The sequence below is a fragment of the Ambystoma mexicanum genome, chromosome 2q, assembly GCF_040938575.1.
Source record: "Ambystoma mexicanum isolate Mex_15411 chromosome 2q, UKY_AmexF1_1, whole genome shotgun sequence".
Taxonomy (NCBI): Eukaryota; Metazoa; Chordata; class Amphibia; order Caudata; family Ambystomatidae; genus Ambystoma; species Ambystoma mexicanum.
Genome location: NC_090924.1, coordinates 792,238,215 through 792,255,459, shown reverse-complemented (window position 1 = coordinate 792,255,459; position 17,245 = coordinate 792,238,215). Strand labels below are relative to the sequence as shown.

Here is a 17,245-nt window from a genome sequence, read left to right as displayed (position 1 = left end):
GGGAGTGTGGTTAGTGCGGGAACTCTGTGGGAATCCTTCAAAGTGGTGATGAGAGGGGAGGCGATTGGTAAAATGGGTGGTATACATAGGGACCTGATGCACAGCATCTCTGGTAGGGAATCTTAAATTGAGGAATTGATGAATGGGGCGCAACTAATGGTGGGACATGAGAAGACAGGCATGTATGGCGGATTGGGAGCGGTTGGGTAAATGATTGGTACCACGTCCTTTCATCGCCTGCATGTTCATCCCCAGGCATTTTAACGTGCACATTCCATCGAATGTGCTCATCGAATTTTTTAGGGGGCGGGATGGGAAAGGGCAGGTAAGGGTTTGGGAGGGTAGGCAATAGCAAAAATAAGTGTGGAGGGGACCCCCCCCAAAAAAATAAACGATGAGCATGTTCGATGGAATGTGCACGTTAAAATGACAGGCGATGGAATGACATGGAACCATATGATTATGCTGAATACACAGAGAAACTTCATGAAAGTGGGGAAAAACCTGGGAGAATACTGGTCTGACTTTGCCGAGCAGAAGAGAGAAGGGAAATCATTAGCTCCATTAAGGATAAGTGCAGGGAGGAATGGAGGGCACACAGCGAAATCAACTCAGTCTTTAGCTGCTTTTATCAGTGGCTGTATGGCACGAACGTGGAGTGCAGAGCAAGAGACATACAGGATGATCTGTCGCAGATCATTCTCCCTCGCTTGGTACTAGAGCAGGTTGAAATGTTGGACGACCCGCTCATTGAGGATGCAATCATACTCTCATTGCATACGGCTAAAACACCCGGGACAGAGGGCCTCCCGGAATCATTTTATAAAGAATATGCTGGCTTGCTTGCGGCAGGCTCCTGCTTATGCTGGTGGAGGCCTTCGAGAAGGGCCAGCTTCCTGCAACCCTAAGAGTCCATTATAGTACCGATACTTGAACCCAGCAAGCCATCGCTAGAGTGCGGCTCCTATGGACCGTTCTCAATGATTAACCAGAACTGAAAGATCCTCACAGCGCTCCGGGCGAACAGGCTGCGGGCTGTGATTAGCGCCCTCATACACCATGATCAAAACGGATATGTTCTGGGTATGAATATGTTTGGAATCTGTGCAGATTGAACTATGTAATCGACAAGCCCAGGGTCGCTCGATCAGATTATGTAGTGGGCTTGCTTGATTCGATAAAAGCACTTGACTCAGTGCGTTGGGATTGGCTGCACGCCACCCTGCCGCTCTTCGGGATTGGACTTTAATTTTTGTGGCAGGTATAATTGAATATGAAGCCTATAGCCAGGGTTAGAACTGGGAAGTCTATCTCAGTAAAGTGTGAATTGTGTAAAGGCACTAAGCAGGGGTGCCTTCTTTCTCCTATGCTGTTCATCCTTGCTTTGGAACCCTTGGCAGCGTTCCTGAGGGCAGACTTCATAGATGCTGGCACACCTGCGGGAGGTAGCATGCATGTGGTTTCACTGTATGCAGATGATCTATTAATCTACATACCGAATACAGAGGTTAATCTGCCATGCATGCTTGAGGTCATGGATGGCTTTGCGCAGCTTTCAGTCATAACCATAGGCAAAGAAAAGTTGAGGCAGGATTATCTACCGAGCCTCGAGCTGCAGTGGGCAGTTGACACTTTTCGTTATCCAGGGGTGGTTGTCTACCACGAACCCAAGAGGGAGCACGAAATGAACACGTTGAGGGCATTGCGACTGATAGTGAAGTCCATGGAGTTCTGGCGCAAGCTCTCTGTCCATGATTAGAATAGTGGCACTCCGTTAGATGATAGTGTTGCTGTGGCTATTGTACCATTTTGTAACTATACCTTGCTACATCCCTGGGCTGATCTTCCGCAGGCTCGACTCTACGGTCAAGGGGTTCATTTGGGGAGGCAAGAGGTGCAGGATCTCACTGAGAACACTGTGCATGGATTTTAAGGATGGCAGAGTTAAACTGCTACATTTTGAATTTTACTATCTAGCAGAGCAGTTGCAGTTTATGGCCTGGCTGGCGGATGAGAATACACTGAACACTGACCTACTGCAGGGAGAACAATATTATGTGAAAGATTCTCTGGGTGAGGGAAGCCAGCTGGGGAAATTATGTAACTTTCCAAATTACACTATGCATAAAATGTAGCCCACTCTACAGCTACAGCCTATTTCCTTGTTGAAAAAAAAAAAATGTAAGCATACGTTAGTAATAATTGGCACTGTACAATATGCACTGTACAATTTGCAGATGGGGGTGTGCACATGATAGCTGAAATCTAGGTTACAACAAGGTGTTGCTGGAAGACCCAGGTCTTCGGTTCTTTCCTAAATTCAAACAGATTGCCACCGGGAAGGAGTTCCTGAGAACTGGAGCATAGCATGGGAAGGACTGTTTCAGCCTGGTGATGGTCTCATTGCGAGAAGACTGTGTGCTGCCAGATTTAGCTTTTTTGTTTATCCTTCAGGTAGGCCTGCATACCGGCGGTGGTTGCTGTGTAGGTGAGGCATCCAGTTTTGGACCTGATCCTTGCCAAGATGGGGGGTCCAGTGTAATTAGTGCACGGTGGGAGCAATGTGATCAATTCCGGTGATGGGGTGAGCTGCATTGTGGTGGACCACGTGAGCATCAGGGCCCTGCGAGGAGGGCATTACCTTACTGTCTTGCCTGTAACTGCAGATCTGTATAGAACAAACATGGAAAGGGGAACCATAAACCTGCTTTGTACCAGCAAGCAACCTTCAGAGTCCTCCAGCACCCATGTCTTCCTTCACTGCACTCCTGCCTTCTCTTGCAGGTACCCTTTTCACTTACGTTGTGATGCCCTAGGCCATTCTGCTCAATGTAGTGTGATCAAATTCCATGGTTGTGGCTGCAGTATGGACTGGGGTGGTCCTGGGAGCCCAGGGCTGCTACCGGCTCTCAAATGCAGGCCATGGACTGGATATATCCATCAGGCTCCCTAATCCATCCTTGGCCTTAGTGGTGTCTTAAGACCTATTTGCGCCAAAGCGCCCTAAAACTAAGGGAAGATAACATATCATGAGGCACACAGTTGTTCACCCAGTCAGGCTTGCTCTAATATAACTTGTATATGTGGAAAGTTATCCCTGTTTGGGGTGCACAGTTGTTTTCACTGCTCTCTTGATGCAAATACGCCTCTGGGTTGTATGAAGTTATATCATTGGGGATGGGGCCATAAGAAAGTTGTGCCAAAGAGGTATGTGGTTCATGTAGCCTGCACAGCAGTAATCTGTTAATACAAAGCACAAATGGTAATGCTTGGTTAATTGCATGGCAATAGACTGCTTGTGCTACCATGCATCTCTTTGGTCCTCATGCACTCACCTGCATACCTCAAACAACTCGGGGAAACTAAAGCCTGCTGCCAAAAGTAGGGTCACTTGCTGACATACTAAACCCAAGTTAGCTGATGAAAGCTTTCATATGTTGACTAGTAGAGCCGCGATTCAGGACACCAATCATTTACCAGACCCCTGCTGTTCTCGTTGTTAAAAAGAGTAAGGCGTAATTCTCAAGCTTGCTTAACATCCTGCATACCTGAGAAATTCGGCACACTGGGCACTCTTAGGAAAGGAGATAAAAAGGGGAGCATGGTAGGCTGTTGGCGTGGGAGTGTTACAATGGATTTCTAAAGAAAAATCCACTGTGGGAGGATTTTAGGAGGCCACCTTATTTTTGGTAAACGGGGAGTCTGAGTCAAGATGATGTGGAAGAGCAGAAAAGGCGTAGTCTCAGTACAAGTGTGAGAGTAGTGTAGGGGCTACTATGAGTCCACACAGAACAACACCAATAACTCAAGTTAGTCAGGGAGTATATACAAATACAATAGTTTTTTTAAATTAAAAAATACGAAAAGTTTGCTTGTTCAAGCTAAAGAGCTAATAAAAAATACACTTGTTTATTAGGCCTTTCTAAACACACTAAGAATGAAAATATCACAAGCTAGTATTGAACTCAAAAACCATATATCGCATATATACACATTCACTTTTAGAGATCACCTAGTCAACAGGTAAGTAATTCAATGCAAGAAAAACAGTTCTATTTAGATAGAATATTCAAAACCTAGTTCCCCGTCTTACGAAGTCCAGCCCAATGATGTATGGGCCCTGGTGCCCACAAAGTCACAAGTTCCAATGTGGGTTATCCAGGGAAGGTATTTCAGAACTGATGCAGTGGGCTGTGGTGGTGATTGAAAAGTTCCTTAAAGTGATGTAAGTATTTGCTACAAATAAGGTAAGTACCCCACTCGATCCTTTTACAAATGTAAGTTTTTGATCGACGAACCTCAGTCAAGGGTCCTGTCATAAAGCCAGGCCAGAGTGACTTTAGGGGACAAGGGCTTTCCCCAATTGTTACCCTATTGGAGACAGTGGAGGGCAGAAACGGGTATGTTCACTTAATGCCCACCCGGCTCCGATTCTTCCAGGTGACACTGCCGGTCTTCTGGAATTCGCTGGGGCCCCAATCTTCTGTCCTTGTTTCGAGTGAGGAGTGCCCAGGGGACGCGGGTGCAGAGGTCACTTTTCATGTCATGAGCTGGTCGCGGTTGTCACCAGTCTGTTCCAAGCAACATCTTGATGACCCCCAAACGAAAAAAAGCTGCGGACCTGGGCGGTGCAGACCCTACGGGACTCCTCACAGGATTTACGAAGGATGGTCCCAGTGGCGGTCACCACAGTCATGCGGTGACATGCGATCTTGCAGTGTTTGGGCAAGGCAGCCTCGCTCAGCTTCCCTTGTTGTGAGAAGACTGAAATTGAAAGGATAGTCAACTTGTGGCTAATCTGAAAATCCTGAGAGTCCCAAGGCTCTGTGTGGATCACCGACGGCTGCAGCACAGTATCCCAAAAGGGAGCTGGTGAGTCCACTGTGTGGTCCAAGGACACTTCCGAAAGGCTTCCAGTGCATGGACCCACAATCCGGGGTCGAGACTAGTTGTTCCCACGGTCCCAGGGAAAAACCACCAACCGCAGTCTTCTGAGATCAGGTACCAACCACTGGGAGTCCATATTGGTCAGCTGCAGGACCGTCCTCAGATCATCAGCAGGCCGCTCTTCATAGAATACTTGGTTCCAATGATGATCTGTTGAATAACCACAGTAGCCCTCCTTTTTGTAATCCAAGATTCAGGCTGGGAGCTAGCCCAAGCCCATCAATTGCAATACAAGTTATACGAACTGATAAAAGTAATCACTAGAGACTCAAGAACAGGGGCTGAGCGATAAAGCAACCAACCTCATGTGAAGAGCAACAGTAGCCTAACTTTAAATTGTTCAGAATGGTATTAGGCTCAGATGGGTTAGAGTTGTGGACATTCGCTGACTGACGAGCACCTTAGCAAGTTTCGTTAGGTAGGGACACCTTATAGAATAGAGAAAGATGGGCAGTATTCATATTATTTAATAAACATATCTATAAAATGGCTAACCAGAGTCCATGTTCTTCTTCTGACCTACCACAACTCATAGGGCATTGCCCTTGGAAGGAAGGGCAAGAACTCTGCATGTATTTATGCAGCTTGTTCATGCTTTACTACTGTACAGTTGTGGCACTCAATCCACTGTGTAAAGGCAATGTTATGTTAAGGGAGAGCATAGAAGGCATCCACTGCCACTTTCCAGCAATTAACACATCCCTTTACCCAAAAACATTACATTCCCAACAGAAGCAGCAATCGTGCAGCATGCTCCTGAGACAAACCAACTCCATTATGTAATGAAGAGAAAGCAGTTGAACATTTGAAATGCTGATAAATGTAATTCAACACCATGTGTTACTTTGGGGTTGAAATAATGCCTATGGTCCTAAGAGAATGTCTTCAAAATATAATGGCTGTATCTGGGATAGCTAAATTAAGTGGGGTGGAAATTAAAAGTTCTCCTAGTTTCTCTGGCTTGTCTATGATTTGATAATCTCAGCCTTTTTAAATCCTCCCTCCACTCAATCTATGACCTTACCTCTTTAAGGGGGTATTGGGATAAATCCCACCTGGTCCTACGAAGTGCAGCTACAACAGATAAAGGGATTGGCTATACTAAAAGTGTCTGTGAGGAGAATTGAACAAGGGTGCAAAGGCCTATTCTGAAGAATCGAGAGTCCTCGTCTTAGATAGAGAGGTAGCTCGCAATGTCCCAGAGACATAACACCCAGCTCTCTTCTTGGGTCCAATCATTGCCTCAATGCTATAGCACCAATCGTATGTCTTCGCTTCTCAGTAGTTACGATTAGGACCAGAAAATACCCTCTGGGCTGTGGTTCTTTGGTGTTACAAATGCTTATGAGCAAACCTTTCTTAACCATATTCCTGTTCCGAGGCATAGCCCGGATCAGGCTATTGCTCTTTGTCATTACTTTGGTATGGATTCCTCCTATACTCCCCCAATAGCGGAGTAGGAGCCCCCATCAGGTTCTGCAGTCTTTCTCTTAGGCTTTCCAATTGCAGCTCCTTCTCACTTGACCACTCCTCAAGTGTGCCAGATCTGCTCTCTCCTGCCCCTGCTTTCACGGCTGTGCACTCCCTAGGTAACCCAATAATGCTTGGGATTGGTTGAGTAATTTCACTGCCTTATGCTGATCACAGGATTGGCCAGTTCTCTTCCTTCCCCTCTTTCCTCTCGTGTGTTTAGGAAATCTGTTTTGTACAGTATAATTGGTTTTTTACAGGTATCTGGACAGGATATTGTAATAGTGATATAGCATGCCAATCTAATGTTTATTGGGTTTCATTACATAGTAATTGCTTTAATATACAGTTGAAGTGTTTCTTCTGTGACTAACAAACTGATTCATATGGTTTGAGAGGTTTGTTAGGGTATATTCCAATAAGACGTTTTCATTACACTTTTCGCCAAGTCATTTGTGCTGACTCCTTGATGCAGTTGGTCTGCCTGTGGCGCAGTATAAATCTCCTCAGAAATAAAAGATAAATAGAAATTAATCTCATGAGATCACCAAGAACCAATAAAGGGAGTCCATATTTGAAATATGTGCCTGGTCTGTCCACAGGTGACAGGACAAGTCTGTTGGTGTAGGGGAGTTAGCAAGAGATAAGTGTTCAATGTGGGTAACTATTCCATTTGTGAGCTTTAGCCTAATTTTGCTGTTTCCCGTTGTAGGTAAAATTGATGAAGAGGATTGCTGAAATGACTGATATTTCACCAGTACAACGCAAGTTGTCTCGCACTAAAAAACATTTATTAATCAGAGACAATATTAGGTGAGTACAAGCATTGTAAGTAGATAAGAGGTCTTTAACACATGCATAGATTGAAAATAATAGATTTAAACAAAACATAGTTGATTGGTCGCCTACCATGAATGCTGGGGGGGAAAGTAAAATAAACATGTATAATTCAATGTAAAGGTTTAAGGTTTTAGATTAATAAAACGCAATCTGAGCTCACGTGGAATGTAGTAAAAGCAACTGCTAGCGGATGTTTCACTGGCACAAGAGATCATCAGGATTCTGGCGTGGTCCAGGCGTAATCTGGGTCTGTTTTGGCATGAACATATTGGTGTAAATAATTAAGAATAGTTTTTTAATGGCATCTCAAGTTTACTTTGGTAATTACTCACCTCATGTTCGTCACATTACATGTACAACATGTTGGGAGCATTTAGGGAAAGGCAGTTTCTGCAGTATCTCTCACAAATTAAGCATATTTCATGCCTGTGGGCATAAGCAGTTTGGTACCTTTGAAAGTCTATAAAATCCTGTTTTTGTATTGAGAAGTGATTGTATTAGGGCACCTTGATAGTTTCAGTACCAGTCACTGAACATGCCCTTTTCTCATTGTTATGGTAATTACTGCTAACATGCACATGGCTGGATTGTCCATTTGGTGTCACTGGCTACATTCAATATGATATAATAATGTCGCTGTTTTATAGCGCTACATGCCAGCATCCTCCAACTTCTAAGCACTCCAGTAACGGGTGTTCATTTTTTTTTTTTTATTTTTTTGTGAAGGATGAAATATGACCCTGCCATGGGATTGGAGCTTGGAAAGTGCAGGCAGAGACCTACTCCTGTGACTATCCACTGTTAGCTTAAATGTTAATGCATTTTTGCAGTATTGCATCTTTTTATCGACACTGATACTATTATGATATTCAGCAGTTCCATGGATGATAGTCTATTTTACGATAAATTACATGTCTTGTGTCTAGGAGAACAGACAACTACAGATGTCCATCTTGATATGTGCCTACGATCTTCCGTATGTAATGCATAATCTTTGAAGCATCAGTTTGTGAAATTTCTGGACCGACGAGCCAGAGCGTAACCATGGAATTATTGAGCAGTCTTGTAGACTATGTAGTTGTCCCGCATAGAGTGATCTCTAATGGGGTTGTTTCCATCTCGTTTTGTTTCTTTTCACAGATGTTCATTGAATGCTACTCCACAGCAGATGTCAAAAGCCTCTGAAGAAGTAGAACTCTTTCTTAAGGGAATCCATAAAAATAAGAAGGGACTGAAAGTCGTAAGGCCAAGTTTGATCGAGGTTTGAAGGAATATTATTTTGCGGGTTCAAAAACTTTAAATGTACTTTTGTGTTTGCTTAATTGCAGCAATATGTTTCAGGGATTTAATGCATTTGGTAATTGGGACAAGCCTTCATCGCTGGAGGGGAGATGTAACTAATTCACACATCCTCAGATGACTCTTGCAGGCACATTAGCAGCTTGGGCTTACATGGTGACATAGACATGACATCTATGGGTGTCCGGAACTTGACAGGTTTGGATAAATGTGAATAACCATGGCTAGATATGAGCATTCCGATCAGGGGTGTTCTCAAACGTTTTCTGAGGGGGCAGAACATGTAGTCTCTTTGTGGAGGGCTCATTGATACTGCTCAACACTCAAAGCCTTCCTAAAAAATGATTACTGCCCGTGGGGTTTACAAGTCCTAAAGGTGATTTGCTTCTATTAAAGCACATTGAGCAAATAATATTCATAAACCTTGATATTATTTAAATGCCACTTTGTGGCTCTCATTATAGCACAAAACAATGTTCTTGATTGCTATCAGTTGTATTTCGACATCCCTGCTTATTATTTTTGCCGTCATCGTGGTAGTTAAGTAATGACGGGGGAGTTACTGAAATCCTGCCAGCTGTATTTCAGTAAACCCACACCAATCCTGAAAGTCATTTTTTTTTAAAAAAAATTTTTAACGTCTCCATTCTCATTTTGAGGATGGAAATGGTTTATGTACAATAACATATAATTCTGCTAGTGTACAGTATTTTAAATGCACACAAGTTACAACTGGCCCTCTATGCATACGTGGTGAGGGAGGGTGTTTAGACAGAGTTGCTATTTTGGGGGATTCTAGGGTCACTTAAGGCCCATCACCTTATTCCCCTTTATATTTTTTTTTATTATTGCCTCGTTTTGGTTCTCAAGGACTTCCCCTGATGTTCCCCTGCTTTTACGACCCTTTTTACTTTACTTAAGATATATGCTATTGGGTTGCTCCTAAGGTGCCCAGACCTAGTGTTGCCCCTAAATCTCCCCTTTTTTGCTCTGGGATGATTTTATCACTGTGGCTAGGTTTTAGGAAGTAGGTTGGTGGTAGCTATACTTCAGTTGTGGCTTCACCAGGCATGCACAACATTTTACTGCATTGGTAGCCAATGTGTGTTTTGGGAGCCTTTTGGGTACCAGTACGTTTTTTAAATCCAGCCCTTAGCAGTTGTGTATTTTAGGGCTTCCTTTGTTCAAGGCAACCACAATGTGGTTATAAAATGCCCATTCTGACCATGTGGGCTTTTTGTCTGCTCAGAAGGGCCGTCTCCATATTGGTTTGAACTGCTATTGGCTAGTTTAAGTGCATGAGTTCTCCCCCTCTTGCTGGGTGGGGGGATTAGGGGGTGGCTTTGACTAAGTAAGTCTCAGTGACCAACCATTCTGGTCGGTAATCTGACCCTTTGCATCCAGCCCACTCCAGTGATTGGCTGGCTGGCCTTTGGCTAGACCGTTTTTGCAGCAGTCATATTTAGTCCTTGCACTGGTCTCTGCATTCCATATCCATTTCCTTTTCTGCCGCTTGGCGGAAGCAGGTTTAATGGCTTGCTTAAGGAGATGTTCTTACCAATTCCTGTCGCTTTTGCTGTTTAAAGTACTTACTGGGCCATACTGACTGTGTACAGTGGCTTGAGTGTATGCCGGTTTACTTTTGTCTCTGGTGAGCCAGCCCAGGGTTCCTGACGTCTCCTGCTCCTTACATCTGCTGGGTCAAACCCTGCACACTTGAGCCGTTGTATGGGCCATTTATTGACTCCACTCAGCGTTCACTGTGCCGTCCAAATGGGGATGGAGACCTCAAAACCCTCCCAGATCTTCAGCTTAGGGTGTCTGAGGGTGTCTCCAGTCATTATCCATATGGGGGCGTTTTGCGGCTCTGCTGCCTTCTTCATTTGTCCACTATGTCGCCAGGTGTCTGTCATCCTATGTTTTTCTGGAGTCTTCCTCGCTGGTTTGAGAATATATGTTGTAGGAAGACCTTTTGTTCCTTTGCTTAGTCGTTTGGGGCATCGCTGACTCAGGCTGCAAGCCCTGAATACGGCACTTAAGAGAAGAAGCCGTTTTCTTTTTTTTTTTAACCAGGTTGTTTTGTGCTGCTAGAGCGATTTTAATGTAAACCACCACCGCAAGTAGTTTCCTCCTGGGCCCTTCTTCTCAGATAAGTCTCTACCACAATTCCTACAAACTTATGGTCCTCCTGCTCTATTGCATCTTCCTCTGGGGCTTATGGTTCGTCCATCGACTGAATGGCCTATTAGGCTGATGTCTTGGAATACCAGAGGGCTCAGCAACTTCACGAAGGCACGCGGGATCACGGCCTACGCCCAGAGGCAGGGGGTCAAAATACTTCTCTTACAGGAAACCCACGCCCTCGCAAAATTATCGGCTTCTCTTGCCCCGTCATGGGGCCCCAGCAGATATTATACTGTGTTCTCTTCACAATCCAGAGGGGTCCTCACCTTGATTCACAAATCCTTGCAGTTCTCCCTTCGCACCAGCCATATAGATGTCCAGGGTAGATATGTGATCCTCCACTGTTTCCTCGCTAATACAGAATACCTCCTGGTCAACACATATGCCCCATGCATAGATGCACCCAAGTTTTTCGACCACATCCTTGACATTCTACTTTGCTATGTTGGGGTTCCCATCATCTGGGGGGGCGGCATGAATCTCATCCTCGACTCCGACTTGGACAGATCCGGTGTTGCACCTAGAACACTCTCTAGGGCCGCTCGCCGCCTCCATGCACACATGCTCACTACCGGTCTGGTGGATGCCTGGAGAGCACTCCACCCAAAGTCGAAACAGTTTACATTTTACTCCTCCGTCCATGACAGTCATTCCAGGATCGATCTTTTCCTTCTCTCCGTGGGGCTCATGGGCAAAATACGTACCACACAGATCCTGCCTCGCACACTCTCCGATCACGTTAGACATTGCCTTGAGCCCGACCCTCCCTCCGCACTCTCACTGGCGGTTTAAGTCAGACGCACAACACAATATAGTCTTCAAGGCTGACATCCTTGCAGATATCACCTCGTTTTTTGATAATAACAAACGCCACGATACAACGGATGGGGTGAGGTGGGAGGCCTTTAAGGTTTTCATCAGGGGCATGTGTATCTCCAGGGAGGCTGGTGTCCTGAAGGACATCAGAAACTCTCTGCGCCGTTCTGAGTCCAGACTCGGGGAGCTAGAGTGCGAGTATGCGGCCGTCCCCTCTCCGCCCAAGCTGGCACAGATTAGAAATGAACTAGACACGTTCGAGTCCTTCGCCCACAGCGAAATAAGATACCTCGCCCGTCCCATTGCAGCACGGAAGTATGGTGAAGGAGAGAGGCCAGGCCGTACTCTTGCCCGCCTCGCCCGGGCCGAGGGAGGCAGAGCTCGAATTGATAGTATCATCGATAGTGGTGGAGTGCGACAATGGTCTGACCGGCCCATTCTTGAGACCTTTGCAGATTTCTATACAACCCTTTATGCCCAGCAACCAGAGCACAGCCCGCGAGATCTTGATGACCTCCTAGACCGCATCCCAATGTCCCTTATATCTCTAGCCACCAAAGAACAATTAGATGCTCCCTTCACCCTTGAGGAGATCATCGCTGTCATTTCGGCCCTACCTAAGGGTAAATCCCCCTGGTCCAGATGGCCTGACCGCCGAATTCTATCGGGAACATGTCAACCTTCTTGCTCCGCGCCTGCACGTTGTCTGGGAGGAGTCGCTGCGTCTTACTACCCTCCCCTGTTCCTTGCGTGAGGCTGTTATTACGGTGCTTCCCAAACCGGGTAAGCCTCTAGATAAATGTGGCTCTTATAGACCCCTCTCCCTCATAAATGCCGATACCAAAATCTTCGCCAAAATCATAGCAAATAGGTTCCTCCCCATAATGAAATATCTGATTCACCCAGACCAGAGCGGTTTTGTCCCTGCCCGTTCCACTGCCTTAAACATTCGGCGACTATTTAATGTAATCTCTAGAATAGATCCCCGAGTCAATGCGGTGGCCGTGACCCTGGACGCCCAAAAAGCGTTCGACATGGTCTCGTGGCAATATTTGTGGGCGCTACTGGAGAAGATGGGGATTGGCCCGTACATAATGTCCTGCATTAAATTGTTATACGCTAACCCTGTGGCCAGAGTCCTAATCAACTCTAACCTGTCGGCTCCCTTCTCCCTCCATAGAGGGACGCGACAGGGCTGCCCATTCTCTCCCTTGTTGTTCGCGATGGCCATCGAGCCCATGGCTGACAGTGTACGTAACGACCACATGCGCAAGGGGATTCGTTTGCGGGATACTCCCGAAATCATTTCACTTTATGCCGATGACGTGCTGTTATATATTAGAGACCCTTCAATCCACCTCGACCCGATCATACGTGAAATTATCAAAATTGGCACATTCTCGGGCTTCACTATTAATTACTCTAAATCAGAAATCTTTCCCCTCACCCTTGCAACCTCCCAACCTGCATGCGAATTCCCTCTCAAATGGGCACCTGATGGCATCAAAAACTTAGGGGTCCAAGTGTCCCTCTCAAAATCCTCTTTATTGTCTGAGAACTATGGGGCTGCCGCACATTATGCTCATATCAAGATGGAAAGATGGCGGAACCTCCCCCTTTCACTCTAAGGAAGACTGACTCTAATAAAAATGATAATAGTCTCAAAACTTCTGTACATATTCGCTAACGTTCCACTTTGGCCTGGAAAACAGTACTTTGCGGACTTGCATGCGGGGTGCGCCCGCTTTCTCTGGCACTCAGGGGCCGTGCGCAGAAAGTGGCAGCATATGACCCTGCCTTACGAGAGGGGTGGCTTCAGTGCACCTGATCTCACCCAGTACTGGATAGCCGCCCAGGCCCAACACGCTATGTACTGGTACCAGCACCAGGAACCCCCCACCCCCGCATATTAAGCTCTAAATCCTGGCCGCCGAGGAGGTGAACGTCATGTCATTGATCCTCTTTCACTCGTACCGATCGCAGGCCCCTGCTGACCCGTTGGCCTCCACTTTAAGGGCGTGGCGGCAGATTCTGAGGCCTGATTCCGGCTCACCCCCGTATTACAAATGGCTTCCTCTCTGGTCTTTCCCTGGCCTCACCCCCACACAGGATAAGCTTCTCATGCGTCACTGGTCAGAACTGGGATACAGATCATTTTCCGACCTGTTCCCTGATGGGAAATTCATCACCCCAGATACGTGGAAGCCCGGGCACTCCAGGTCCCCACTGGAGCTGCTGCAATACTTTCGTATCAGGGCGGTAGTCCAAGACATGTGGCCTTCGTACCCGGACGAACCCCCCCGAGTCCCCCGAGGTCAGCTATATAGCCAATTCCGCTGGTGGTAGGGGCATCATATCCTCCTTGTATAAAATGTTGATGGCGCGCGCTGCCGAGCCCTCCCACTGGGTTTGGGATGCCTGGAGCCGGGATCTGGGATTCGACATCACTGATGATATGTGGACCAAAATGTGTATGCATACTCGCAAGGTTTCTCTTAATTCCAGAGTTAGATGTATTCAATACAAACTGCTTAATCGCCTTTTCTACACTCCTTACGCGATTGGGAAATTTGCCCTGGATCAATCCCACCCCTGTCCAAGATGTAGATCTACTGAAGCGGACCACGCACACATGTTCTGGTTTTGTGGGGCACTGGCCCCGTTGTGGAATGCTGTGCTTGAAACCCTCTCCGAGGTAGTGGGGTTCTGTGTAAGCCCGGAACCTCTTGTCTCTTCTGTTTGGGCTTTGGGAGGAGGCGGAAGCGAAACGGGAAGCTAGGTTTCTGAATGTGGTGGCAATTGTGGCCAAGAAATGCATTCTGCAATGCTGGAAGCGCAGATCCCCCCCCCTTCCCTAGAAATGTGGCTGAAGGCCCTCACCTGGACACAATCCTGTGAAGATGACTATATTAACTTGCTGGCTAGCAATGCTCGCCCTAAAAACATATGGACTGAGTTCTGTAGTTACTTGAACCGCAAGGTGGACCTTGAGCTCTTGTCATCCCCTCCCTCTCCTGATCAGGGGGCGGACCGCTCTACATGATACATGTCTCTATTGTAATTAACTGTTGTTGGATTGCATGTGACCTTCTGTAGAACCTGCGTTTTGTCATTCACGCATCAACATGAATTGTGCGTCATTCGTGCAAATTGTGTGCTATACCGGTTGCTACTTCTTGGCCATAAAGAAAAGTTAAAAAAAAAAAAAATCCCCCCAGATAAGAAAGCAGTCACGGTATGGGGCCAGTGTCTTGCATAGCCCATTTAAGTGCGCTGGGGTCCCATGATGCTATGGAGATTTTCTTTCTGTTCAAGAAGGACTTAATCCTGTTTCTGTGCATGTAGTGCTCATACCCCGAACATTCCATGAAAGAATGTTTATGTCCGCTGCCATCCTTATCTGGTTTCATTCCACCTAGCATTCCCCAACCAGCTGCACCCTAATCGACCCCGCCCCCTTCCATAAAGTAATTTTGCCCTGATCACTCGCAGACCATCTCACCAATTCATGTAGCGTTGCAAAGACAACAAAATGTTTTAGCCAATAACATATTGAAAAACGTAACATTCTGCATCCAACTTTTGCAGGAAACAAGTAGTACTTGACCAAAAACCATAGTAAACTTTGTTCCCCTGCATCTGGTATTGTGAAGACCTTAAAACAATTAAAACAATAAAAAACAAACTTTAACCAACTGCACTCAGCAGCCTCTCCATAGAAACAACGCTCAGGTGCCCCCGCACCTTCTTGGCCCATCCGGGTCTTCCTGTGCGGGTCGTGTCCGGTCAGAAACAGGCTGACACTAGTCCTTTCGCAGAGGATGTTCCTGTTGGCTCAGGCGAAGCGCCCAGGTGTTCTACCCATCCATCATGCTATCTATTCTTCTTTGCAATGGATTCCTGTGTTCTTAGTGGTAGTTTGTTGAGAGTTTTGGTAGGGCATCATAATCTTCAAGCGTCTGGTTCCCTATTGTTGCAGCTCTAGCTATGTCACTGCTTCTTCGCCTTCTGCCATGTTGTGTTCCAGCCACATGGTGGCAGCCGCTGGGGTCTCCAGGAAAACAGCTTTCCCTTTATATAACACTTTGAGCCTGGACGGGTACATTAACATGTATTTGAGATTCAGCTGCCAGAGTCGTGCCTTAACCGGGATGAAGGAATTTTTTGCTCTCTGGAACGCTGATGTGTAGTCCGTGTATATGGCGATTTTGGCATCGTCTCTCTTAATCTCCCTGCCTTCTCGTGAATGGCATAGTATAATTTCTTTGTCTTGGAAATTTAGGATCCTAGGCAGCAGTGGTTGGGGGTGTGATCCAGGTGGCAGCCTTTTTTGTAAGGATCTCTGAGCCCGCGCCACCGCAAAGCCCTGTGAGAGTCAGCCAGCACCCACTTGTTGCAGTAGGGTTTCCACAAGGTTTGTGGGGTTGGATCCTTCCATCCCCTCGGGCACTCCTAAAAGGCGTACTTTCTCCAGCATGGGGTCTGGCATGGATTCACATGCTCATGAATATTCCCCGTCGTCAGACTGGGAATCCTCGGTAAAGAAAAAACCAGTATCAGTTTCGTTTCTGATCTGACTTTCGTAGTAATAACCAATCACTGGTCTCTGCGTCATACTGACCACAGCCAATGACTGCCCTCTACCTAAGCCCCACCTCTGGCAGCCATCTTCAGATTTTTACCGCACGTTCATGTGTTGGGATCCTCGTGCTATTGCTCTCGAGCGTTAGTGCTATTTTTTCACGTTTTTTCTCAAAAACTTCGTTTTTTCGGTCGAAAGAGCCTCAAGCTCCACCAACTCTCTATCCGATCAACGGGGACCCGTGTCGGATTCGTCTGCGCCCCTCAAGGGTGAAGATTTCGTCGAGCTACGCTTTTGGAGGACTCCAGAAGTTTCTCAGGCCCGGTCATGGCCCAGGAGAAGGGAAGCTCGACGCCCGGAAAGCTGTTCAGGGTCTGCCCTGGATGCCAGCTGCAGAACGTCTTCAAGGAGGACGAACACTCTTTTTGTCTCTACTGCCTACATGAGGACAAGACGCACGTGTAGAAGGACTGTGCGTTTTGCGGCAACATGTCGGAGCGGACCATGAAGGACCGCCATCAACGTCTCGCCAACTGGCTAGAAGGGAAGAGCCCGTCCGGCGAGAAGAAGAAGAAGAAATCTGAGCGGTCTTCTAAGACCTTTGAGGACGCCCCGGCGACGGGGGTTCAACATAAGGCCAAGCACCGCGAGTCCGCTGGCACCGGGAGCGCCGAACGGTCGGGCTCTACGGGCGCCAGGCAGGGCGCACCCTCCCCGGCACCATCAACCACGAGCCAACGCTCTGGGTCGGGTAAGAGGAAGGCCGAGCACCCGGCGAAGCTCCTGGAGAGGCCCCGGTCGAGCTCGAAGGCCCCATCGGAGGGGGAGCGAGGCGGTGTCCCCCCCCTCAAGGATAAGGCGGTGAGCGCACCTAAGGTGGTGAAGGCCTTAATCCATCCGGCCAAGCCCTCTATCGAAACTGTCGCGGCGGCCCTGGCTCAGCCTGTGCAGGCTACACCAGTGGTGGCGACCTCGGGGCTCAGAGTCTCCCTGCCACCTCGGAGGGAGTCCTCTTTTGTGCCCATCGATAGGACCCCCGTGAAATCCCCCGAGGGGAAGAGAAAGGGGGGGGCAGGGCGTCGTCGTAGATTCGGCTTCAAACTCGGA

At 47.1% G+C, this 17,245-nt stretch overlaps 1 protein-coding gene across 1 annotated transcript in view; it reads left to right on the top strand.

Moving 5' to 3' along the window:
• Window positions 1-17,245, top strand: part of PITRM1 (pitrilysin metallopeptidase 1) — a 1,609,076-nt gene that overhangs the window by 939,992 nt on the left and 651,839 nt on the right. The window contains exons 20-21 of the mRNA XM_069648021.1: window positions 7,130-7,230; window positions 8,398-8,518. Of these exons, the coding sequence (XP_069504122.1) occupies window positions 7,130-7,230; window positions 8,398-8,518 (222 nt within the window). The remainder of the gene's footprint in view (window positions 1-7,129; window positions 7,231-8,397; window positions 8,519-17,245) is intronic.